The sequence below is a fragment of the Leiobunum rupestre genome, chromosome 5, assembly GCF_980474605.1.
Source record: "Leiobunum rupestre chromosome 5, qqLeiRupe1.1.hap1, whole genome shotgun sequence".
Lineage (NCBI taxonomy): Eukaryota > Metazoa > Arthropoda > Arachnida > Opiliones > Sclerosomatidae > Leiobunum > Leiobunum rupestre.
This window is the reverse complement of record NC_143388.1, coordinates 48963938-48991501: the sequence shown is the minus strand read 5'-3', so window position 1 is coordinate 48991501 and position 27564 is coordinate 48963938. Positions and strand designations below refer to the sequence as shown.

At 34.8% G+C, this 27564-nt stretch overlaps 2 protein-coding genes across 2 annotated transcripts; both read left to right on the top strand.

Moving 5' to 3' along the window:
* Positions 1 to 2009: 2009 nt before the first annotated feature.
* Positions 2010 to 3539, top strand: LOC149945207 (indolethylamine N-methyltransferase-like). The gene is made up of 3 exons (XM_090175484.1): positions 2010 to 2191; positions 2827 to 3037; positions 3097 to 3539. The coding sequence occupies exons 1-3, from the start codon at positions 2038 to 2040 to the stop codon at positions 3506 to 3508; spliced, it is 777 nt and encodes a 258-aa protein (XP_090031610.1). The 5' UTR covers positions 2010 to 2037; the 3' UTR covers positions 3509 to 3539.
* Positions 3540 to 14380: 10841 nt separating this feature from the next.
* LOC149945206 (nose resistant to fluoxetine protein 6-like) lies at positions 14381 to 27115 on the top strand. Its single transcript, XM_090176427.1, has 7 exons — positions 14381 to 14693; positions 20855 to 21090; positions 22976 to 23090; positions 24452 to 24539; positions 24600 to 24685; positions 25534 to 25704; positions 27018 to 27115. The coding sequence occupies exons 1-7, from the start codon at positions 14381 to 14383 to the stop codon at positions 27113 to 27115; spliced, it is 1107 nt and encodes a 368-aa protein (XP_090032553.1).
* The last annotated feature ends 449 nt before the right edge of the window (positions 27116 to 27564 follow it).

The following is a 27564-nucleotide window of genomic DNA, read 5'->3' as shown; positions in this document are numbered from 1 at the left end:
CTCTAAATATTTTGCCCATATATCAAATCTATGACTAATATTGGTTTTTAAATCTTTGAAATCAAAGTTATATAACCCATTCAATTTAAGTATACCTTCTCGGCACAATTTTCGAACGGACCAAATATTAAATATAGATTCTGTTTGGACGTCTCTTAACAAAACGATTAATCAATTTAATAAACTTAATCTCGATTTAAATATTAACGTACATGTAGGTCTTTAAAAAAACTGCGAAACATTTCATCTCAAACATATAGTCCGATATTAACCCTTTGGTTCTTTAAGTTTTTTTACTTTTCAACTCTTTACGAGAGCATTTCTGTGGGCGCCGTCATAAGATGTCGGCACGCCTTTTTCATTGGCTGACATTCCTTTTCGGTGAATCGAAGCCTGTAGCTTCCACAGCACTAGTCTCCAAAAAGGGGGCGGTTACCGCGTATATTGCTTCAATTTTTGTTGTTGTTTAATGTTACTTGAATTTTTATGTGAAATATTAATTTATTATTTAAGCACTAAAAGTCGCTTTTCGATTTGCTTCCCCCCAAACACATGTATTTAATATTGCTCCAATAAATACATATTATTATTATTATTATAATTATTATTATAAATATTAACTGTTGCATCTGTTAGATAACCAATTATACTAACTCAAACTGTGAGAATTCAACTTTCAATTTAATTTCACACGTCTTTTTTTAAATATTTTATTCAAAACATATTTACTGTCAATACATAAAACAAAAGAGTTGTTAATTACTGAAACATAAGAACAGACATAGATACATTTTCAAAGAAGCCTACGCAAAAATAAATTTTTAATAGTACCATAATGTTTTTTCCATAAACTCATAACTATTTTACATAGAAATAACTTTACGTGTACGTTTTAAAGTTTGCTCTACGACTCTTTCATCTTAGGCCAAGAAACACAGGGACGTCGCACGGTAGATATTTCGCACCCGAAGCTTCGTTGCGGCTGCCTATTTCCTATTTATCTCACGCTGTGTCGCTAGTAGTAGTAGCGAAGGCGAGTCCATTTTTATTGGCTATTTGAGTCACGTGCACAGCCATACAATCTGTCAGCACGTGGCCCGCAATAGCATGGCTTCAAAAAACGAAATTGCTGGTATGTTTTTTAATATTTGTGTCTCTAAAATATTAAAAAATTATAAAATAATTTAAAACTATGTAACTCTTAGCTGATTTTTTTTCAAGTTCTTTAAAAAACGTTATTTGGATCTCTCATGGATGGCGCCTATTGACTATCTCTATCACCTAACCCCCCTCTCCCTACCACAGCCGCAACAAAGCCCCGCCGAAAAATAAAGCGTTGGGTATGCTATGAGCGAGACGTCCCTGGGTTTCTTGGTCTAAGCTTTCATTAACAATTATTATTTATGACCTAAAGCTGAAAAACTATTTTGAAATAGTGAAATCTCGTTGACTTTTTTTTGAAATTTAGAAAATTATCGTAATCAATGTTATAAAAAGTTAACAATTCTTTGTTAAATATATTTTAAGAAAGAATTCAGAGCAATTTCGAAAACTGTTTTGGAATAGATAATAAGGTGTTGCTTTGGGTATTAGCCTAGCTGATTATTATTATTCTAAGTTCTGTAGCCGAATAGCCCATTTCCCTTATCTTGTGAAGTCGTCTGCATAAGTGTTGACGACGCCAGCGACTGACTTTCAGAATCGGTCTATTGAAAATAAATTGACCTTCATGATATGATTAGGGACTGTAGGCTATTAATAATTTTAAAGCATTTATCGGTTGCTCTACGCGAACACTACAAAATAAAGATAACTGGAGCATTACTCGACCGTAGATAGCTGTCTCGACGATAGACACGACTTAAAGGTCAACTGAGGTTATAATGTCGAGATTGTCTTTCGCAAGACTCGAGTCTTTTTTAGTAGTCTATACGCAATTAAATATCTGTTATCAAGCAACGAGATATGTTTATATTTAAAATGAATATGAGATAGACTTTCTATTTCAGTGTTGAGGATCTTTTACCGCAGTCGATAATGGCTTTCGACTACCATAGAAATAAACTTCGGAGGTACTACGAGGATAAATTCGATTCAGAAGACTATCTCGACGAATATTACAGCGATGATAAGCCAGTGCCCACCTGGGATACGTACATTCTAGGAAAATTGGAAGAAACGTTTCGAAAAGGTATTAATTTTGTAATTGTGACATTACGAAAAGCAATGGTTAAAGAAATTTATTTTATCCTTGTCAAATATTTTAACGACAAATAGTGTAAGGATAATCGTCTGTGGTACAAAATGTTATATTTTCTGTCATTCAAATAAAATGCTCATTTTCAAACACATTCCCTTCCAACAATTGATCGTCTTTCCATAGTATAATTTCTACGGTGGAAATTTTTCGTGTATAGATTGGGTTTAGGTCTAAATAATTTCGAAATTTATGCTTTTCTAGAAATAGCACTCTCGTAACATAATAGCCCTCAGAAACCATAAATATGACACTGAATGATTTCGGTTAATGATATACATTAGAAAAATTACAATAAGGCAGTGTGATAGAGGTAAATACAAAAACTAAAATTTTAGGTTAATGTTAAAAGCGTTTCAATTTCCAATAAGCTTTGGATTAACCTTGATATAGGCAGTCCTTGGCGATTTCTACGAGAAGAATATCTTCCAAAGTTTTGTTAATTATGGTTTTATTTATCCTTTTTTACTAAGACTGAATACGGATCATCTTGAAAGTTATCTTTGTAAAATATAATGATAATTCCCAAAAATCGAATTTTAAAGAACTAATCTAAGTATCTTTGCTAGGATTCATAACTGGTGGTGACTGTTTGGAAGTTGGCTGCGGACCAACTGTCCACCATTTAGCCTTTGCCAGTCTCGTCTGCGATAGCTTGACGTTTAGTGACATCTCCACCGATAGTCTTCAATTTCTGGACCATTATCGCACTAATGGCGAACTACCGTTTCAGAAATTTAAACATATGTTCCAACACATTGCCCAGCTTGGAGGCCACGAGTTAGTTCTTCACATTTAATTTTTATTTATCATGTTGTAACATTACGTACCTCGCTAAGGAATGTGACGGAAGGTGCCATTTCCTTTGAAAGTCGTTTGAAGGTCAAAATTCGAGATGTTATTCGATGTGATGTCTTGGAGAACAAAATGCTGGAATCTACGGACTCCAAGTACGACGTTATATTCAGTAGCGGCTGCATCGAGTTTGCGTCCGTTACGTTTGACGATTTCATGCAGTGCACTAAAAATATGTCCCGTTACCTAAAGCCAGGAGGCCACCTCATTTTAGCGGGGTTCATGAGTGGACATTTCTCAAACGTACCCCATCTTACTTTCGATTTAACACTAGTTAATAGAAGTTTGAGGAAAGCCGGACTGGAAATTTTCGACCTGGACGAAATCATTTTGGGGAAGGCGGATGGACACGCCGAAGTTGTAAAATGTTTCTTCGGAGTCGGCCGAAAAGATTGATTCAAATGAAATAATAAAATTGTGCAAATTATTGGTTTATTAATTTATAAACTTGACGTCAAGTTACCAAGTGTCGATATATGGGGTGCCGAGTGGTTTGCACTTTTTCCTCGCAGCTAGACGAGCTGTATTGGGGCATTGGGTGAAAACTCGAAAGAACTCACTTTGCTTTGAGTTTTTGAGTTGGTCTACTACTGGTTATTAGAGCCCCACCCTTATGGTTTTCCCTTTCCATAAGAACATGCAGAGGTCAACGGTAATAGAAAGTGTAGGGAGCTGTTGGCTTGCGTAATACGACTCTCCTACACAATATAGAAGTTCTAAAATTTTCAGTTTTAACGATTAATGTTAACCTATCCCCGAGGTTTAGTAGTTAACGATTCTCTAACGTCAGATAAATGCCGTTATTAGTTTTTTTTACTCCGATCGAGGCATGAAGGAGAGCTTTTGTTTTACGTATAAAAGATTTATGTCGTACCCATTGGGAAATATGTCTTCATAAACATAAAAAGGAACCATATGACGTCTCAAAGGTCTATATGAGTTTTATTAAACAGGCTGTTTTTTTTTGGGTAAAGTAAGTATTTTTTTACGAAAACTGCTTTTTTCCATCGAACCCAAGGTATTCGTAGCTTTCAGATAATGCTCTACAAATAATCATTTGAAAAATTGATCTAGTACCTAGTGGTGAAAAAATAATGTTTTTAAAAATACAAATATATTTTCAGAAAACGACTAATTAATTAACTAACATAAATCAATCGTGTTATTAACTAAGCTGAATGTAGCTTATTAATAACTAACCTAAATCAAGCATGTTACTAACTAAGCTGAATGTAGCTAATTAATAACTAACCTAAATCAAGCGTGTTATTAACTAACCTGAATGTAGCTTATTAATAACTAACCTAAATCAAGCGTGTTATTAACTTAGCTAAGTGTAGCTTAAAGTCGGGTGGCAGAGTGGTCTGCACTTTCGCCTCGCTGCTAGAGCAGCCGAGTTCGATCCCAACTTGTGGCACTGGATGAAAACTTGGAACAACTTCTTCTTCGTTGAGTTTGAAAGTTCTCTCTCCACTGGTTTAAAGGGTTTTCCCCCGAGTTGTTTGGTTTACTCTTCCATAAAAACTTGTTGAGGTTGGCTCGCGTGGCATGAAGGGCTTGCCACCACCCTCCTACGCATTGTAACCCGGCCACCTGAATATAAAAGTCGCTCAATGACTTAGGCCTAAGGTGGTGCCTTGGGTATTAGCCTAGCTGATTAGCCTATATGATTATTAAAACAACCCTAAATCAAGCGTTTTATTAACTAAGCTAAATGTAGCTTATTAATAACTAAACTAAATCAAGGGTGTTAATAACGAAGCTAAATGTAGCTTACTAATAACTACCCTAAATCAAGCATGATATTAACTTAGCTGAATGTAGCTTATTAATAACCCACTTAAATCAAGTGTGTCATTCACTATGCTAATTGGGACTTATTATTAACAAACTTAAGCTAATAAAAATTTAGCTTATTACTAACTTACCTAAACTAGCCTAAATCAAGCTAATTTTTACAAAACTAAAGTAATCTAAAGGCAGCTTATTTTTAACTATTCTAAATCTAGCTTATATTAACCTAAATCTAGCTTATTTTTAAAAAACCTAAATATAGCTTATTTTTAAAAAACCTAAATCTACCTTATTATTAATTAACCTAAATATTTTGTTTATTCTTTATAATTTACCTAGCTTAACCTAAAACTACCCTAAATCTTGTGTAATATTTTTATAATTTCACTTAATCTTAACATTACCTAGCTTAACTTAAAACTAACATAAATCACGTTTCAACTAAACCTAACCTAAGAATTAAATTGCTGAAACTAAGCTTGACCTAAGAGTTACCTTGCTGAAACTAAGCTTGACCTAAGAATTACCTTGCTGAAACTAAGCTTGACCTAAGAATTACCTTGCTGAAACTAAGCATAACCTAATTTAACCATAACCTAATCTAACGTAAACTTAACCTTACGAGCCTTAACAAAACCAATACCTTGTAAAATATATCAATTAGTGATATTATTGATATTATTATTATTCGATATGAAAGAAAAAATAATAAATTAGTTGAAATCAGTTGGTCTATGTATACTTATTGTTACTTATTTTCTAAGTTAATTATTATTATTACTAAGAAAACAGATTTTTAAATATAGAATAAAATTGACCAGTGTTATCGGCCGGTAAAATTGTTTGTCATTAAAGAAATTACCGCTATTGACACAAATTATAAAAAGATAGTGTCTATTATAGACATGTTGAAAACCCTATTATTGAGGGTTTTTGTATATAATTCGGTTTGAAAGTTGATATTAGGGTTGAAAAGGTCGCCAATTCTGAATCTGCCTGTACCTAACCGCTGAGCCAGAGAACTGACCTTGAAATTCCAGATGTCACAAAAAGGGCCGATTTAGCTATTTAGACGAGAGTAAATATTTTAATTTTATCTTTAAATATGTGTGAGTAATCTTTCCTAGGGTAAATCTACCCTAAGGTAGTGCCTTGGGTATTATTAGCCTAGCTGATTATTATTATTATTATTTTTATTATTTATTAAATTGGCACGTATTGGTTAACCCATGGAACAAGATGGCAAGCGAATTATCGGCACAGTGGCAAGTTTTTTCTTGTATTATTTTTTTATTCAAAGAAAATAATTGTTTTTCTACCCACAAGTACGAAACCTGCATGTATATTTTAGCTAACTCTCATTGGAAAAGCGAAAATCAAATTGTTTGCCAAGAGTAACTTCAAATATTTTATTGGATTATAACTATCTAAGTTAAGTATAATTTTACAAATAATCTAACTTTTAATAAAATAATTTTATAAATATTTTATACAAATATATACGTTATAGTCTATTACAGTTCAATGTACGAGTCTGAATTGTCGCTGTCTTCAATTTCTAAGTTTAGCTTCTCATTCGCTGTCGGAACAGTCGTAATCTTCTTCCAAAGTATTTTGTTTCTCTATAGGAGGTACATTTTTTGCTTAGGCATTAAACTATCTGGAAGTTGAGGACCAGGGAACCATAAGGGTTTGAAACCATTCTTGGTTTTAAACCACCCGTTTTGCTCCGGGTCAAGATCGTCAATCACTGTTTTGTTATAATTTCTCCAGATAAAAGAAGCTAAATGAAATCGTTTGACGTGTTGAATGTCACTTTGTCTATCTGGTGGTAATGACTGCGTACTTCTGTCTTTCGTAGAGTCTTACTCTTGTATCAACATAACTTTAATTATTTCCTCCATAACAAAATCTTTGGAGAAAGTGAAGACCGTCTTCTAAGTTAGTACTTTTCCCACGCCAATGTTCATAATATTATTTAAGACATCTGGATTCGCTATTGCTAATTTTAGAACCTTCATGTTGCTGACTCGGAAAAGAAAAAACGTAATATCGCATCCAGTGATAGCGTGTAGAACTGGTAATTGGTCACAAATAGCCTTACCTAGCATTTTACATATTTACTTTTGTATACCTTCATATACCAGTGTTATTGTTCAACTTGATCTATTTTATCATACGTGTGCAATAACGATCACATCGGTGTCTTTCGATACTACCACTACTGACGTCGTCACTTTAATCGCGTGTAAAGCTAAGCGGCTGTCTGCCTCTTCATCGTTGCACGTTCCAATATCCATATCGTTGTTCGCTGCGATCAACCTCCACGTATTGGAGCTTCAAAGCTTTGCTTGTGTAAACGTATACAACGTGCATGGTCACGACTAGGGATTGAAATCCAGCAGGGTTTTCAATCCAGCTGGATTTTTGCTGGACTGACATCAATCCCGCTAGATCCAACGCGGATCCAGCAATTTATATATTTAAAAAAAAATTATCAAAAATGCCCAACAAGTTAGAAACCCAAAATATACCTTTCCTCGGAAGTTTTCAATTCATTTTAATTTAATCTAAATAATAAAAATCTTGTTGCTTAAATTAATATATATAATAAATAATATAGAATAAATGACGTTAATGTGTTCATAAAAATGTAAATGTAGACGGACTTTTCCCAAAGTTGTTTGTATAAGTATCGTTGCAACAAAATTAGGAGTTGGAGAGAAGAAGCCCCATACTTCTTACAGAACATAAACAACATTCACCCATGTCTAAACACTAACACACAGTACACAAAACATTACAAAAGCACGAATTCGAATACAAACGTTCAAAAGCTGGTTTACATTAACAAGTAAGTCAAATCCGTCGTTACGGTGTGCGTTAACGTTAAAAAATATATCAGATGTAACGAGGAGTTTAGCCGTTACACCGTTTTTGCCCTGGTAAACCTTTTCCAAAGTTCATGAAACTACCAACGCGGTGAATACACCTTGCCAACAGACACACCAAAAAATTGTAAAACCCCTCGTGAGAGCTCTGTTATGGAAAAGTCTTCTTAGAATTAGAAGTTATAAAATATTAGTCTTAAAGTAGTTTAAAGGATTAAATCAATTACGTTTGTATAATTTGTAACGCACGTGGGTTGGGGTATCTATCTACACCAACTAGTTAAGGGGATTCTTGTTGACATCTTGGAAGAATAATGCAGACAATAACAAATAAACCAGACTGTATTGTAAATACTGGTAACTAACTACTTTTTAAAAAATATTAAACCACATACATTAATACAAGAGGCCTTTTTTAAAACAATCTCAAGAAACAAATGGTATTGATGGTCTTGTCTCACGCAGGGCCGTAGTGCACCTAGCAAAGCGGTTCATGAGCCAATTATTTAAAAGTTAATTACTTGCGAATCCGCATAGCTGGATCCAGCACCACGTGCTGGATCCAGCAGACCAAAAAATGCGCTGGATCCAGCTGGATTGCTGGATGAGGGATCCAGCAATTGCAATCCCTAGTCACGACCTTCTAGATCTCTGTTTACCGATCCTTCGGCAACAACGCCTGAACCAACCCACCACTCACGTAATCCCATTGCACCGAACCTTTTGAACAAACGTTTCTGGTTTTCAAACAAAGTATGAAAGCGACCAAGAATGTTTACAACTTCAGTGTTCTTGTCTATTCCTTCTTTCCACATAATTTGGCCTAATTTACTATAAAAAGCTTGGTCACTGTGAACAAATATATGATAAAGTTTCAGTTCTTGGGCGACGTTACTTATATAATCTAAGTAACACTTGTAAATTGCGTCATCGGGTTTAAACGGTACAACGGGAAGATAGTTCAAGGTTGTTTTAGGCAAGTCTGTTTCTGTAATTTTTTTAATGAAAATTAGTCCATGTACCACAAGCCGTACGTACCATTTTGAGATTCAAGGGCCTTTGCAATGACCCATGCAACATCTTCTTGAAAATGTTTATCCGGCAAGACTGAAGTCGCGTTGTCAACGTACGTGCTTTATTTAGTCGCAGTAGGACCTATTCGGTTTCGATTACCTAAATTATATTCCCCGTAAATTTATTTACTGTTGCCATCAGTGCATATGGTATCGTTAAATATATCTCATTCGAACGTGTTCTCTCCGTTTATTGAACCCAAGGGTTCAGAATTAAACGACTTCCGTGGTACAATTTTGGAATATGATTCAGTTAGTGAAATGAGTCGTACCTATGCCAGTAACTGTTCTTTCAATACCATCCGAGAGGTCAATTCCTATATGAGTAGGCACTATGGGACAGATTCCACTAGGTATTTTTAATCTTTGTTGTTTTGCATTCTCGCTCCATTCTTTTAGTGTACTTCCCAACTTATCATAACTAACACCGTGGCCCAAACGATGTTACTTCTGATGCTACCAGTAATTCGGTGAGTGACGGAACTAAACATCATATGTTTCGACCGCGTAACTCCATTATTTGAAAAGTTGTCAAAAACGACATCTGGTGTTTCCACCGTAACTATTAACACCTTGCAAAATACGACAACTCCACGTGAAAGGAAATAAAAAAGTATAAAAAATTGCCTATGGTTTCATTTTTCTATCGTTTACACGTTTCGAGAAAATTTAAGAAAATGCAAAAACTCCCTTTGTCGAAGACTTTTGTAACAGACTGTACTGGGATACGGGTCTGAAGTTTCAAGATTCTTTATTTATTTAATGTCTGTTTTGAAACCATTTTTGCGCAAGCTTTAACTTTCAATTCGTCGCGAAGCCAAGATCCTGATAAAGACGCAAATACGTAAGCGCATGCATCTATTTCAGACGAGTGAACCACTTTTGAACCTATTGTGAAGAATTCGATACTATCTTTAATCCATGTTTTAAGTTTTGCTTTCAAGGTTTTCGTTGATAAATTTGGACTTTCGTAAAAATTTCTGATAAAAAGAACACCTTCTTTTGAACAATAACTTGACTATAAAATAAACAATTAAAATCTTGGTCAGCCGAATTTGACAGTTTACGAACATTCTCTTTATCTAAAGGTTCATTTTTGGACTAAGTAGGGTGTAAACGTTTCACGAAAGTGGTGTAACAACTATGAAGAACCATAAAGTCGGCAGCCGCTTCATCCATATCGGTTAAGTTCAGTTCCACTCTAAGATGATCAGCGGCTTCTTTAAAGGGTCACTTTCGTCCAAGGAGTGTTCCTTTATCATTTCAATAAATAAGTTGCATGAGGATTCCCGTTCAAATCTAAAACGAAATTTTTTCGAACCTGAGTCTTAAGTTTCTGGCAGAAACCCGGTTTTCCCAATTCTTTTCCATCTAGCTGCTGCTCGACATTTACCGGTGACCCGTTTAGATCTTCTTAAGGGAGATCCCTCAGTAGTACTCGCTTCGGTTTCATTTTAAGATAGATTGTCGTCATTCATCAAAGACGACGAGTATTCCAATTGCTTAGCGAAATGTTTCGAAGCATTTGTAAAATCACGTCTACACTGTACTGTGAATCCACTAATCCAAATGCCTTATCTTCTCATTTTTTACGTGCAGCGTCTAGCAATTTTTGATTGTGGCCCTTAGTCTTATTACTTACGCTTTTACAAAACAAACACTGACTACTGTCAAAGAGTGCGACTACAGGATTAGATAATATAATTTCTGTATATGGGATAGGCCTAGGTTTTTCGTTTTATTTCGGAAGATGACAGAAACTCGCACACATCCATACGTTAGATCAGCCGACTATACGGTAGAACGTTACCCTCTACCACGAATTTTCACCATCTACAAGATAATATAACCCACTTTTCCTTTATGGTTTTAAAGCCTATATGCTAATAAACGTTTTTCCCCCGCGTCCGTTAAAAAGGGATCGCTGAGCTAAATACTTTGGTACGCTTCAAAGGCAGAGACACAGACTATCAAGAGAACGGATTCTTGTTTTGAACACTGTTAAATACTCCTTGCCGAGTCAATGAACTGGTTTTATTGAAAGGACTATTTGGAAAATATGAGGAGTCGTATAACGGGCCAGTCGGCTGTATTAGAGAATGCCAAGAAATGGAAATTTAAGTAAATATTTTATTAAACGTGACGTTTAGATCAATGTCGAGTTTAACTTGGCGAACCATTTGATTTTCGCTTTTCCAATGACAGTTAGCTAAAATATGCATGAAGGTTTCGTTTTTGTGGCAAGAAAAACAATTATTTTCTTTGAATAAAAAAAAATAATACGAGAAAAAAACTTGCCACTGTGCCCATCATTATATCGCTTGCCATCTTGTTTTTTTTGGTTAACCAATACGCGCTTAGTTCATTTTAAGTTTAGATTCATATTCTACGGGTAGATTTACTCTAGAAAAGATTACTCACAGTCACACATATTTATAAGGAAAATTAAAATATCTACTCTCGTCTCAAGTGCTAAATCAGCCGTTTTGGCGCCATCTTGAATTTCAAGGTCAGCACTTCGGCTGAGCGGTTAGGTACATGCAGATTCGTAATCCGTGACCTTTTCAACCCTAAAATCAACTCTCAAGCCTTATTAGGTACAAAAACCCTCAATAATAGGGTTTCCGCCCTGTCTATTATAAATAACAATAGATAAGCCTTTCCTCCTAAGCTTATCTTTTTCTTAACAGGTACGAATTGTAGAGAAATTAAACCCGTAGAATAAACGCGAATGATAACGCGTTTCTTTTCATTTTGTTTTTAATGACGAATTTATTTCTCATAACTTAAAGAATCCGTATATAATAATTGATACAAAACGTCTTTAGATCCGCAAGGGGGATTTTCTCTTCGAAGACTCCGAGTGTTTGAGCGGGAGGGAAACATTTTCTTACGGGAGAGGGTGAAGGTTTTTAATACGCCGCTTGAGGAATTTTAAATAATTCAAGCACACCATTAAATAAAAAGAGGAAAGGTTTGAAATATGATAAATATTCTTGTTTTCCAATTATTTTTAATTATTAATTAATTAACTAACTAATTTAATGAAATGTTTTGCGTATAAACTACAAATAAGAGAGGGTTTTGTAAAGTGTTACCTAAAGTAATTAGGTTTACTTATTTTTCAGCAATAATTTCCGATTAAATAGGTTTTGAAAGTCAGTATGACAACCAATTTTCAGCAAACAAATCAGCTGGAACCTGCGAAGAAAATAACGTTACCGGTAAAGTAAAATAAACGCTTATAAGTACGATATTTATTACTTACTTCTGGTGTTACTAAATGTATAAAAAATCGGGATGGGTCTCAGCAATCCTACGTAACGAAACCTTTTATGAATATCGGGACCAAACTTTAAATAAGTTTACTTTTTTCACTTAGGTTATTTGGTTATAATAAGAATTATTAAAAACAAATTAATTTATTTTAAATTTAATTTAAACATACTACGTTTAATGGTGCTTTTGTTATTTAGGAGTGTGTATTAAATAAATAAATGCATGGTTACTTTTTCCGATGTTAACTTGTTGAAAAGTTGCCTATTGTAATAAAATGAAAAATGGCAAAAAAATATGATCGGTTAACATCTTCCGTTAAAATAAAGTTAATGAAAAATTGCTAAAATCGCACCTTTTTTGCAAAATTTTTAAGTTTGTTCAAAACAGGCCAAAATAGATGCATGTTAAAGGGCATGTACAGTTCACCGTCATCGTGCATTTAAAAGCAGCAACGTCAAAAGTGATCTAGCTTTAAATAAAGGGTTATCTTTATCACGTTTATATGACTTCCTTATCTTAATACATGTATAGGAATCGATAAACTTATATTTTTGTTGTTAAATTGTATAACTTTTCAAAACAGCATCTAAGAACACATTCATATGTTGGCATTTTATTTTGGAGGAAACTTTGATGTTCACCAAATATTAAACTCCTGTCTAGAGTCGGCAATCACACCCTAGTGACTATAGTTTGTGACTCATGTTCATCATTAGCTAATGTTGTTAGAATAAACATTAAACAACATAACACAGCTCCAAAGCCTGTACCACTTGTAACAGACAGCGAAAGACTGAAGTGAAGGCCGTGGTGGCCTCTTTATGGTGTAGGTGGATCTCGACGTGCAACCACCTCCACGTGGTGAGTTCTGGGTAGTTTTGTTCTAACAAAACGAGCGAAGAGTTGCACAATGAAAATTGCGAAAAATTGGTAATTTTCTGTTTTTTCTTAGACTTTGCGCGAACGGAAAAAATTAGATTATTGATCAGAATTCAATTTATTTAGGCTATTTAAACCATAAAAAAATAAAGCCGGTTTATTTTAAAAGTTTTAACAAACTTGAAAAATTTACAAAAAGGCGCGATTTTTGCAATTTCTCATTAAATTTAAAACGATGCGCGAACGGAAGATGTTAACAAATTTTATTTTTTTGTGCAGTTTTTCATCTTATTGCAATAGGCTGAAGCTTTCCGAAAAAAAAGGATATATTTTTGGACCCACCTTTTTGATTATACAGGTAAAATATTTGTTAAAAACCACTAGCCACGAATATAAAAGAACAATAACATTAATTAGCCTTTCCAGTTTAAAAAAGCACCACGTTGTGGTTAATACTAGAAGCTTGGATTTTCGTCTCCAATGCATACACTTTTGTAATTTACGGTCTGCTTAGCAGAGAAAAATCCTTCATTTTATCATAAGTGGCATAATAACCCTAAGTGTGCCAATAAGAGCCTTTCCCATAGAAATTCATCAATGAGAGCTTGTTCTACACGGACCAAAAAAACGTAGGACTCGCGAATTCCGATCTAGTACCCTATGTGGTCTTTTAATGTTCCCGCCAATTTCGTCACTGGAAAAAGTGACGTCATTTACGTCATTTCCGTTAAACACGGTATCATTGTAAAATTTATCTTACTGGCACACTTAGAGTAATTATGCCACTTATGATTTTATGAATTTATCTCGTTGACCGCTACGTGGTTGATTTGAACGCCGTTGAAAACTACTTTCCAATCACGAAGTGAAACATGTCAACAAAACCGTTATACGAGAGGGTCGAAATTTGTTCGTAATACACCAAGCTCAACGTTTCAAAGTTTTCCTCATTCAAATAAAAGGTTAATTGACTTCGAAAACAAGGTGCATCCTCTTTTAAACAATGCTTTTCCTATGTAGCGATAATTCGTTTGCAAGGAAACAAAACATCGCATCTTACTTTATTGCAACTTTCTTTCTTCTCACCCACAATAGGTTTCGATCAAAAGTGTTTTTAAATTATTATTTTTTTCTCCGGTAACGTATTACAACATTGTGTACCATTTTTTTCCGCATCGGTATTTACGACCTTTGACTTCTTTTTGTCGTACAAAAAGGCCATTATTAAAATTTGATGAAAATGACTGACTAGAGAATCGATTTAAATATACTACATCAATTATTTTAAAATTTAAAAAATATTATATAGCGTGTTTGTCGATGGCATATATAAAAAGCATTTCAGATTCGTCATGAAAAGGAAATCGGTCACCATGTTTCGTGTTACCACACTCGTTTTCGCGCTGATCGTCGTAGTGCGTTTTAGTGAAATTCAGTGCTATAAATTGTCAGAACAAACGTTCGTCACCGAAAGTGATAACGAAGTCTTTCTGCGCAAATGGAGCGAATCGCAAGATAATATCCTGAAATCAGTGAGCGCAATGGTGAAACAAATCATGCCGATATTAAGTGCTCAGGACAGTGCCAATATCAGCGATTCTTGCACCGAGTCCATTTTTCAGCTGATTACCGATTTAACGCAGTTGAAAAAATGGGCCATTTTCAGTAAGTTGATATCAGAAGTAAATAACTTATCAAGGCCGTTAAAATCATGTAACTTCGCAGGCCTACATATGTGAAAACAAATAGCACGTGTAAATTGCTTTGTTGGCAGTTAGAGAATGGCTAGCGGGACCCCATGGATAAATTTTCACTATGAAAATAGAATTACACGTCTCCTCTGTGTGTAGATAGCGCGAGTAGCCTAGGAATTGCGTTCTCGAACCACTTAAAAGTTTTATATAGCTAAATGTTGATTTTATTAGCATCAAATCTCATTTCCTGTCATATACATTTTGAGGAGCGGAAAATTATTCAATAAAAGTAATTGAATGCGGGTTTTTTCTACGGCCATGGACTACCACTGTTTGCGGCCTATTCAATGAACCCAAGTTTGGGTGTATCAGATGCATTTTGCAGGGTAAATGGAAAATGTAATTTTTCTTAAAATTTTAAAATAAATGATTTAAATTTTTTTTGAGCACGATGGGGCTTCACCCCATAAAGGCCATAACTAATTCCGCCCCTGCAGCGACGGCTATTGTCGATTCCCCGTGTACACGGCATCACGGATTTCTTTATAATTTTATTTTAAAACCAATTAAGGTCTCTTGGTATTGTTACTATTCCATTTGGGCAATTTATGCTTCATGGGTGCCGAAGTTTTAACTTCTAAAAATTTCCAATTTGAACGTCAAGATCAACAGTCTCAAGGTAGAGATAACCATATTTAAAGATTTTTTCTTTAACACAATAGTTTGGTATATTTTCGAGATAAATATATTAAAGATCGAGATCACCATTTTGTAGGTCATGATCGCCATGTTTCGAAGTAAACCTTTTGAAAAGCAAGATCGCAATTTTGAAGCCTGCCGTAGTCGAACATTTGAGCACTCCCGCTTTATTGTAGTTTATCCAAACTTAAGTATCAATAAATATAAAAATAGGTCTATTTTGTCAGATATTATATAATTCGCATATCAAAGGTATATTTATTTATAAAGTTCAAGAAAACGACTAAGAGTGAAGCAGCACAAAGATTATCAAGCTGGACTTGCTGGTGGTTAAGTTATCTTTCCTTAAGCAAGGTTTTCTTTGTTGATATTTGTTAGCTTACGTGGAAAAATATCCCAATCATAAGCTGGCTCATTGTGTACAATTAGTGACATGAATCTTAAAGGTCATTTCTCCGCATGTTAGTGGTCCACTCTGTATAGCCCAATATATATTACGGTGATCGGCGACCCCGAAGTTAGTCTACTGCCAATTTTAGTGCGTTTCGTCGATTTTCGTTCGTTTTGCTTAAAAATTATATTTTTAGTTAGTACTCGTATTTTCCAATTACATTTATAGTGGTATCAAAAAAATATGTTTTTAAATGATTATGGTCGCTGATTCGCGGTACCCCACAACCCGTGTACGAATTATTGTGATATATAAAGTTAGTCCCAATAGAAGATTCAAAAGCAAGCGCTATCTGTCTCCAAATCTTCGATCTTGGAAACCTCTACGAACTGTGTCCATGGTCTTCTACGGGGCTTTCGATACTTTCGACTTGCCTTTTAAAACACCGCACATTTGTTATAAAGGGTGTAGGTTATGCTTTATTATAATATCTTAGGTATTGCTATAATCATTGCTAAAATTAATTTTGTTGATAAGGTAATTCGGATCGTTGTTAATACACTAGTTTGTTGAGGATGGGCTGGTTTTTGTACAAATTCCCTTTAGTTTTTATATTGTGCTTATCAAATTAGCGTACCGGATGATTGAAATGTTTTACTTAATAGTCAGGGCGATTTATAAAACCTTGTAATTAATTTGTTTAACGCGCAACCTTGTGAATGAGTAATAGCTATTCGATCCACAAGATGGTGGAAAAACTCACTCGGTTCTGGACTTCTGGTGGGAAAAAGCAAGGGAAACACTAAGCTCTTGCATAGGTTCCAATGACGAAATCTAAGCTATTATCTGCACGCCATCTACAGTCTTAGTTAAATCAAATAAAATTTAGATATTTTTTCGAAAAACAATAGTTGAATAAGTTATATCAGGGTTCATACAAAATTTCCAGAATTATATTCCCTGACATTTTCAGGTTTTCCCTGACCAAATTTCTAAATATTCTCCGACTATTTTTGTAGAATAAAAAAATATTGAAAAATATTTTATCTCAAAAATGTATTTGCCCGATTTTTTTGGGGTGATTTTAAAATTCCCTTACTTTTTGGGACCATTTTCGAATTCCTTGACTTTTCCCTGACCTTTTGGAAACCTGTTAAAATTCCCTCACCTTTTGGAAACATTTCCAAATTCCCTGACTTTTCCAGGTTTTCCAGGTCGTGTACGAACCCTGTATATGTATTGATCGAAAATGTATTATGTTGTTACGAAATTAAAAATTTTATTTATTTTTTAAAATTATTTATATTAGAAAATCACGTGACTAGATAGTGTAGGTATAGAACAATGACGGGTATTAAGCCTTTGGTGGTGCTTTCAGGAGGGCGGTGTAGAATTTTAGGGATTTCTTCCAGAAACAAGACCCACTATACTTAATTTAAATAGACTGAAGAGTTTTAATTAATGCTAGGGAACTTTAGTTTATATATCAAGTCGCGTTCTAATTTTATATCTATAACTTTAGCTAACTATTGATGACAACAATTTTTTCTACTATTTCCTTTATTTGGGTTGTTCAATTTTGTGGGTCTTTTTCGAATGAAACGTTTCTCATATTCCCTCTTGAGGAAAGTTGGATATTTATGAAACCGAAAACACGAAACTACGCAAGACAGGAAATTCGTCTCCATATATATTAAAATTTAGTAGGTTGGATCGACATTTTTACCCATCTTTTAATATAGGCGTACGACATCTTCTCCGACCCAAAAAGACAAATTCCAGATCAAGAAAAAAACCGCAACATCTAATTGATGCTGTTTCCCTCACCATCACGACCATAGGCTTCGTGTGTAGTTCAAATTTTGGTTATAAGTATCGTCGCCTATCAACCAGATTTTTAAGTGAAAATATGAAAGCTGTCTGCTCGTTCAAAATTATCTCTGCACAACAGTTCAGTTGACGGATGGCGCTATATTTCCTAAGCTCGAAGCTTAGGAAAACATGCTGTCCGTTTAAGACGAGGGACACTTCGGATACAAGAGGAACTGTACTGAGATTTTCGTCGATGTAGTTGGCCGCAATTTGCAACCATTTCCAAAGCTCGAGGCACTCAGCATATTTTTCTTATATTCTTACTACTCTGAGAAGTTGCTTTGGGCCCTTGTCACTGCTTCAAAAAATGTACGTATATTTGCTCCACTTTTTTAATTTTGGATAAAGCTACCATCTTCTCTTCCGTCAAGTCAGGTTTTATGGCGTTTTTGCCATACTGAGCTTTTCCAACGTTTTGCAAAGTTGGTTGCTTTTCAAGGAGGAAAGCTTTTTGAGCGCCTGGAAATTTTTCTCGATAACTCGAGTTTTCGAGTTCGTCTTTGGAGAACTACATTCGGGGTTTGGTTCGTTATGGTAATTTACAAGTATAAATGGTAGCCAATCCCTAGTTGTTGTTTATGAAAACTCTGCAGCGGACATGGTACTTTCGATCTGATTGCTAGTTTGTCCAATAATTCAGCTCCTTATCGGCTACACGAATAGCGATAGATGCTTCCCCCCTTCTAATTTCCACTGGAATCCCATTTACATGTACCAGCTTATCACACCCGGATTTACAGCAATTTAAATGGTTCCCTAATACTAGAAAATCTCGCTTGACACAGATAAATCATAAGCAGCGTGGTAACTAATTGCCGCTAGCGTTCCCTTACTAACCCTACTAATGATGGGCTTAGAAAAAAATTTCCCTGTTTAATCCTTTTCCCCTTTCAAACTTTCAAATTATTCGTAGAATTATTTATTACGTGACAATTTTGTCCCCATAAACCGACATTTGATTTTAAGTGCATAAGTGACCGACTAATGAATGTTCGGTTCTGCAATTTATGCATTTCAATGCTGGAATTGAAACCTTCAACGTGGATGTGGGCTTCCCTCGCACTGCACGAGTCATCCCAATTGCGGCCATAATTATGTTCCACTGGTTTCAATCCCTCTTCGCCCTGAAGCAAAGTGTTTCGGACGACTACGTATAGATTTTTTGCGGTTCTCTCGGCCATAGCTATAACGCCAATATGGTAAAAATCTATTTCAAATGGGCAAAACCAGATCCAATGCCCATAAAGCCCCAGACGGCCTCGTCATTGACCGATGGTTGGTTTTCAGTTTTATATTTATTCTAACTTACATTTTTGTTTGCTACACCCATGGTTTTGTAACATTCCGGATATTCGTAAATGAACCGCGAATATAAACCCACTAATAGTTCTTTTACGAATCTGAAACCACCACGCTGCGATGAAATCTTAGGATCCTTAGGTTAGCAATGGAAATAATGTGTGTCCATTTGTCTGATGTGCCAAATGAACAATACGGGATCGCTAAAAATCTGTTACCAAGTCGGGGAACTCGTTATTATCGCCGAAGCTGAGTACTCTCTTCGCAATGATGACCATCAAGCTATAAACCATCCCAGAACCACCTCACTTTTCCTCATTTGAGGAAAATTTTGTGTTAGGAACCTGGGCGAGCTCCTTGTTAGAACCCACATCACCGACCGCCATTAGCTTCATTCAACCCTATTTCATCGCCATCACTAGTTCGCCATTTGAATAAAACAGAGAAGAATGCAGTCGTCAAAATAGGGTCATAGCTATAAAAAATCAAGTAAGGAGGGCCGAAATAATATAATACGGCTTAAAATATTATTCCTCCTCCGTCCCCTCACCTAATGTCTTCGCTGCCTTCCCGCTCTGCCCGCCCCATCGTCATGATAGCCACAGCTGAGTCACGTGGTTGCAAAGTTGCGAATAGTTAAGCTATGCCAAAGCGTGGCTCTTTATTAGTTATAATGTTTGATAAGAAATAAGGATGCTTTTACAGCGGCCGTATATCCATCTCGTGGCGAAAAGAACTAAAAAACAGAGAAAACTCTTACCTGCTACCACTATCAATGGCTAGTCTACCCTTTTTTTTAAACTTTGGTACCATTAATTTTTATTAAATAAGGTACGTGTAAGTATATTGAACGTCTTGATCTGTGGCGTAGCCAGGATTTTGTTTGGGGGGGGGGGCACAACATTGAAAAAAAGTAAAAAAATAAAAATATTTGTACGTGCGACCATACGTTTCGGGGGGCATGTGCCCCCTGTGCCCCCCCTGGCTACGCCACTGCTTTTGATATGCAAATAAGGCGATATTTGGAAAAGCTTGGCCGTTCCCCTTTAAATGAAGTTTTTCAGATTCCGCTTCCTAAATTTAATAATTGAATAGGTGTTTCCATAAAATAAAATAATTAAAAATTACAAGTATAAAATGTTTTTCTCCGTGTCACGAGCTTACATTTTTAGGACTTTATTAGCACGCGCGTTTCGCACGTGGACTTCAAATTCCCACATTTTTTCGACTTCTGCACGTGACCCCTATCTTCAATAGCTATAGAAAAAACATTTTCACGTAACCTCCCGTGTTTAATAGTAACGTCTATTAACTTAAGTTAAAAAATATGAAATTTAATTGGTTGTTATTTTAAGCCTACTCTCAATTGAACAAATCCATGTAGAGGTGATCACCCTGGTCAACTTCATATGAAGCCATTTATTTATAAAAATACTTTTTTTACCGGATCGTCTTTCCTCAACTCGTTTGGCGGCTTCTTCTTAAAATCGATCGGGTCCTATTTATAGCAATCAATATACTACCAGTTCATAAATTCGAATTTTGGATTTGGCGTTGTTACATTTTATACTATTTCTATTTGAAAGCTCTGAAAATTTCATTTCACGAATTTTGTTTCGTAGACAGTAAATACTAACAGGACGATACCTCAATCCATTGGGTGAAAATTGACTTTATCCTATCTTCTTCACCCTATCTTTTTTACCCTACATTATTCTGTCGACTGCTCTCATTCTAAAAGATGATGGGAAGACCACGCAATAAACGGTGTTTTCAAGGGACAGGGAAAAATAATTTTCACCCAATGACTTAAGGAATCAACCTATTACACTATAAAAGCATACACTAAAATAAGTCCATTTACTTTTAAGTGTTGGACGCAACTGGGAAATTTTCTGGTGGTCTTCTGCGTGGTGCGGGAATTATGTCCGGAGACTACGAAGAATGTCTTGATATTCGATACCAAGATGAAGATTATGTTCAGGCGAATTTTCAGGGTCAGTACTGTTTGGTGGACTATCGATCAGTGATGCCACGTAACGACAAACCGTATTACTACTTCAACGAAAAGATGACCGTCTTTCAAAACTACACTCCGAAAACAGAGGTAAAACTTCATTTAGGAAATAAATATTAATTTCACCAGAATCTAAATACAACAAGTATCGAACTTTTAAAGAGAGGACCTTATATATAGGCTAAGCATTCGCGTGACATTTAATTATTTCATTTCTATTAACATTTATTTATTTTATCGAAAATTTTAGAGCTTTTGCCCATCGAAATAAGAGTATTTATTCAATTTTGTAATATGGCTTAATTATCATTATTTTCTTGTTGGTTTAACAATTTGACCTTTGAGACTTTGACCTCATCTAGACATCTCTATCGTAGGTCAAAAAAAATTGCTATTTTTGAAATCCTCACTATCAACTACATAAGAAACACAATCCCAAAGTAATGTTCAGAGTCATCGTGATAAACATTTTTGAATTTTACCCTACCCCACAAGAAATAACATAAAATACGAAATTTTTTTGTGGTTTAACAAACAAATCAGTTTCGATTTCTTAAAAAGGCATTCTCAATTATAATTTTATCGTCATCCTTGATTTGGTAACCTTTTTCAAAGGAAATATAAAACAATGTTTTATTAATATATCTTAAAATTAGGGTCAACTCAGTAATGGATAATATCAGCTCATGTGTTTTTTTTTTTAAAAACGTTGAGCGGTAATGAACGAAATGGGAAATGCATTTAGAGGGAACGCTCACTATGACCAGAGTGAATTAGAAAAGAGCAGAGCACATTTTTCGTTATTCAGTGAAATCGAAAAGAACGAAGCACAGTTTTCGTTATTCAGTGAAAACTAAAACAACGGAGCACAGGTTTCGTTATTCAGTGAAAACGAACACAACGGAGCACAGTTTTCGTTATTCAGTGAAAACGAAAACAACGGAGCACAGTTTTCGTTTTTTAGTGAAATCGAAAAGAACGAAGCACAGTTTTCGTTATTCAGTGAAAACGAAAAGAACGAAGCACACTTTTCGTTATTCAGTGAAAACGAAAAGAACGAAGCATAGTTTTCGTTATTCAGTGAAAACGAAAAGAAACTAGAGCGGGTTTCTTTTTTTCAGAGAGCGCGTAGAGAGATTAGCACCACTTTCGGTTTTCAGTGAAAACGAAAAGAAACGATCGTGGTTTTCGTTTTTGAGAGAGCAGCGAAAAGAGAATAGCGATGCTTTAGTTTAAGAATTGAACGACGCATTTCCCTAAAATTGCGAAAGAGATTAAACGTTACACGAAATGTGATTTTTCTAATGCAATCTCAATAGAACCTTAGTAAACAAGGTCGCATTGAAAGGTTTTCCATGGAAATGTTATACAGAGACATAGTTATGAATCATTATGTTATATTTTTTAGAGTGTAGCCTACAGATGGCAGAATAGCTATAAAATAAAGCCGTAGTGAAGAAATGCGGCTATAGTATCGTATTTATGAGTAATTATGTTACGTAAGGGGAAAATAATATTACGGATTGGCAGACTTATTAATTCACAAAACATTGCCATTTTATCTGTAGAGATCGGCGTTGGATTAACTTTTATCCATGGATAAAATAAGTTCGGCGATATTTAAATACTTTTTATTTAAATAACCAATATTTGAATAATAATTGTAAAATGTATAAAAATCGAAAGTGGATAAGCCTATTATTTAAACAAAACACAATTATTTGAATAAATACCATTTTAATTCAAATAAATGCTTGGTTGCGTAAAAAACATAATTAAATAAGTTAAAATTATATTCTTTTTACCAACTTTTGTTAAATAAATCGGAAATTTTGTGGATAATGAATAAACAATTCCGAGCACTATTTATCTGCGATGTCTGAGATATCGTGTTTACATCTTCACAATTTGACTTTCCTAATTCAATGTAAAATGAATTAATGTCCATACATGATTTTACATTTGTAACGACTAGATCGATGAATATATGATTGAGACAATCACTTTGTTCTACGATACGGCATTTCGCTTTGGATTGTGTATACCATCAGCTTGTACCAGGAATGATCTCACCGCCATCCTACTCCAGGGTATATCACGATTATTTTCATCTATTTCGTAACCATGATAAACCTTACAGCAGGAGACATGACTAGGAGTTGACAGCGGTTGCCGCAGCGAATGGACCCCGGCGTCGTGAATACAAAAACCCGTTTTTCCCAATAACCCCCGCTTTCTACCCACCCCTCGAATTTTCTCTCTGCCGTTCCCTTTTTTTAAATTTACACGAGCCGTATAGGCTCTTAGTAAGACTCCTGGTCTCGCTCCGTTGTCCGGCGTCCGCCGCCGCCGCCGTAGGCATGACACGGCAGGGTAGAAATCATACTAAAATTAGAAGAATCCTCGCACGCGATTGCGAATAACAGCCACGCGAGGAAATCAGCCTCTAGAAGTAACAATCAAAAGCTAGAAGAATCTTCCTACAACTCTTAGAGAAAGAGACACGGGAGAGTCACGTGACACACAAGAGAGGACGCGGGAATCTTCACTACGTCTAGACTGGCGCTGGGGTAGAGCTGTACCGAGAAATGGCTGGGGAGAGGACGCGGGAATCGTCACTACGTCTAGACTGGCGCTGGGGGTAGAGCTGTACCGCGAAATGGCTGGGGAGAGGACGCGGGAATCGTCACTACGTTTAGACTGGCGCTGGGGAATAGTAGTTTAATAAATATATGTACACTCAAATAAATCGTCGTGCTTATTTATTTTTGGCTTAGTTTAACTCACAAACTCGATACAGTAAGCTTGTGTAAGACTATTATTTGGGTCACGTGACCCACTTGTTTTATCGGCCGTCGCGTGAGATACTATACTATCAACATTGCGCCCTCTGGGAGACGCGGTGGAAGCTTTAGTAAGTCAGTGGCGGCTCTACAACCAGTCTGAACTGGTTTTTTCTTCAGCGGTAGCTCCCACAATCCTCGCTAGAGAGCGTCATTCAAATATTTCATCTCGGGTCCGTCTCCGAGACTGGAGATACCACGGTTTGGGGGGTAAAAGTTAGAGAAGGGAAAGACGCGTCTTTCGTTGATAGCGCGCGTTGGGAAAAGCACCCGGCTGTGAACTCCTAGTCATGTCTCCTGCTTGACGTTGAAGGTTCGATTAATTAATGCAAGAAGTCTTAGAAAATGGTTCTTCCCTTTTAAAAATTAAGTTATCTAAAAACAGTAAGAAGAATTAGTCGAATTTTCCATAATTTATGGTTTGACTTAAAATCTCAGTTATAACATTTTCAAAAGTTGTTTTTTTTTCTATGAGAAAACGTTGAAATTGTGGCCATCTATTTTAAATAACAGCCTAAAATTCGAACCTCGTTAAGCTTCCCTTCATACGTTTGTTTCACTGTAAACAATTTCCGATTTAAAACCGTTTTAATTTAATTGTTCATTAGTAATTGCCACAATCGGAGGACAGGCTCAAGTGATATCTTGTGAAATCGACGAGCCAATTGTAATTCGAAATGATATGTGGATTGTTTTGTAAGGAAAACATTTACTACCATTAAAAATGGACTATGTTTAATTGTATTTTTATTTCAGATCGTTTGCAATTTTATTCTTACTTGCTGGGTTTGTGGGAAGCGTCTATGACTATTTCAAATGCTCCAAAGAAGGGGACGAACAAAGTACGCTTAGGAATAAGAAATTTCACAAAGCCATTGCGGCATTAAATCTTCATTCGAAGAGATATCCCGCAAAAAGCGCCAGTCGCCGAAACAACAGGCCTTTTCTTTTCTTCAACTTTCGATAACTTCTTAATTAATATTTAATTAAAATATAATCCACCCTGGGTGGGTTCCAAACATTTGTTATTTAAGGGTAATGTTTAGCTTCAATCACAATTTAAGCCTTAACAGTCATATTGTACAAAATAGAGTTATTCAAATTCAAAGTTTAGTGAATTTCAGTCTTTGTACAGCGTGCCGTAATTCAGGAGCTATATATATATATATATATATATATATATATATATATATATATATATATATATATATATATATATATATATATATATATATATATATATATATATATATATATATATAGTTCCTGAATTATACATATATATTCACCGAGTATTCTAGAAGGACCATAATAATTTGAAATTTCTACTAGGACCTTAATAAGTGTTTTTCCTAGAATAGGACCTTATTATATTAAAATGCCCGAATAATTTTTTTATATAATATTTTTAAATTTCTGGTAGGACCTTAAAATTTGAATTTTGTAGTAGAATCACTAATAATTTCCATTTTTTACTATAATTTTAATAATTTTATTTGTTTTTTAGGATCTTATTATTTTTCTTTTAGGATCTTATTATTTTTAGGGATTTGTTATCTTTTTTTGGGATCTTTTTATTTTTATTTTTTGACCTTAATATCTTTATTTTTGGACTGCTAAATTATGAATTTTCTTAAACGATATTGATTTTTTTCATTTGGTAGTACAATTTTTAATCTTAAATTTGTAGCTCTGATTGCGAGGCTGCTGCTTTGCTTCTCCGTCAGTCGTTCTCTGAAGAACACTTTTTCAGTTCCCACTTTTCCCCCGACGACGGATTACCTTTGCGGCATTCGCTTTTTGTCCATCACATGGGTTATACTCAATCACACCTATCTCCAGACGAGAGGCTATGGTGTAAGTAAGTTATATTTTCGTATTTAATCTTGAATCAATTACGTTTTGAGCTCATTAACATAAATTTAACAAAACAGAAAAGATGAAGAGGCGGAGTAGTTAGCACTTTCGACTCGTAGCAAGAGGAGCTTGGTTCCATTCCTGTTAACGCGGGAAAACTCCTATCGCGTTGAGTTAGCAAGTTCTCTCCTCTTGGGTTGAAGGGGTTTCCTCCGCTCACGCTCTTCGGTTCTTTCGCTCAATAAAACTTGTTAAGGTAAACGGTAATAGTTAGTGTGGGGAGCTATTGGTTCACGGGGCATGAAAGGCTTGATACCCCCCACCCTCCACGCGTACTGAGATAATGACATTGAAAGTAGTGATGTGAATATACCAATAAAAACGGTAAATTTACCATGAATTTTTATATAATCAAAATAATAATTTGATGTCACAATAATTATTAAAATAGTATTTTTTTTTAACATAGCCTTAGGTTACAATAAACTTAGAGAAACCTCCTAGATAACCACTTAAATGTATGGAAAGTGCTGGAACTTCGGAGTCTTCGGCATCTGATTCTGAACTTATGTCTGAAAGATGCCTAGACATAAGATTAAAATCGGATTTAAACAGGAAAATTATTTGGTTTTCTGGTCGAATGTAAAATATTTTTGTTTCTTCTTTTATTTGAAGTTTAACAAAATATTTTTGGGTGGTTTTGCCATCTAAAAATTTTTCCGTAACTTTACCATTACCGGTAAATTTAAAAGTCTCTAGGTAATTTGGGACAAAGGTGGTGCCTTGATAATTAACCTAACGGATTTGTATTTTTAAACGATTTATCTCATTAAGACGCTTTAATGAAATTAAATTTAGGATTAATAATTAGAGACGTTGGAATAAGTCGAAAATGATTTTAATAAAAACTGGCTTAAAATGCGGAATTATGAATAAAGTAATGATAAAAATACGTAAAAAGTTCCATATTTTCCCTTTTGTTAGGTTATATAACATTTATCTGCTAGCAACAGCCTAAACGTTATAATAAACCCTTTGAAAATCAAATATTTTGGACTAAACGTCTTTTGGAACTATCAATTATATTATCATTTACCTTTTACACTAATTAAACTTCAATTTCGTTTTGATTTTTGTTACTTTGAAACAAATTTCTTGAGTTCGTCAATTTTGTTATTTAGGTATGAAATAAGCAATAAATAAACAATTATAAAAAATTTAAACATTTAGAAATTTCAGTTTGCACGTTTCTAACGTTTTGCCAACGATCATCTAAAGACAATTAAAATGTTTTAAAGATTTTATTTTCCATTGCAGGAAGCGGCTTAAAAGTACTTAAAATTATTCAAGATCTTCCTTTCCAAATAATTGCTAATGGTTTCTACAATGTAGAGGCGTTTCTTTTTGTAACGTAAGTATGATGATGCTCAGAGTGTAGTTATGTAATTGACAAAGCGTGCAGGTTAATTGGTGATATCGTAAAAAAAAATCACAATATGTCATTTTTGAAGTAGTGGTTTAAGGGGAACTCCTGCTTATGTTACGATATACTTAATTTTTGTATCAGTTTCTCAGCCTTTTTTTTTAATTCCTTTCTGTATTATAAAATTTGTCCAAAGCAATTTTTAATGTAACCTTTGGTCTTAAACGTTCATTTTGACCATTTATAAAACATTTTTATAAGATTGGCGTAGGATAAATGGATGGGGATTGTATAACTTTATGAAATAGGTAATAATATAAAATATATTTACCGCAAATTTCCGATTTAGACGCTTAATTTTTTTATTATTTTAGCCATCAATCTCGATAAATATAAGTGTCCTATAAATTCTACTTTGATATTATTGGTTACAGTTTCAGT

What these genes read in the sequence shown, in the direction of transcription:
- LOC149945207 (XM_090175484.1), top strand. Translation starts at nt 2,038, where the DNA reads ATGGCTTTCGACTACCATAGAAATAAACTTCGGAGGTACTACGAGGAT. An exon ending in GGAAGAAACGTTTCGAAAAG is followed by an intron (nt 2,192 to 2,826) that starts GTATTAATTTTG and finishes TATCTTTGCTAG; the next exon opens with GATTCATAACTGGTGGTGAC. An exon ending in GCCCAGCTTGGAGGCCACGA is followed by an intron (nt 3,038 to 3,096) that starts GTTAGTTCTTCA and finishes TACCTCGCTAAG; the next exon opens with GAATGTGACGGAAGGTGCCA.
- LOC149945206 (XM_090176427.1), top strand. Translation starts at nt 14,381, where the DNA reads ATGAAAAGGAAATCGGTCACCATGTTTCGTGTTACCACACTCGTTTTC. An exon ending in GAAAAAATGGGCCATTTTCA is followed by an intron (nt 14,694 to 20,854) that starts GTAAGTTGATAT and finishes TTTACTTTTAAG; the next exon opens with TGTTGGACGCAACTGGGAAA. An exon ending in GACGAGAGGCTATGGTGTAA is followed by an intron (nt 25,705 to 27,017) that starts GTAAGTTATATT and finishes TTTCCATTGCAG; the next exon opens with GAAGCGGCTTAAAAGTACTT.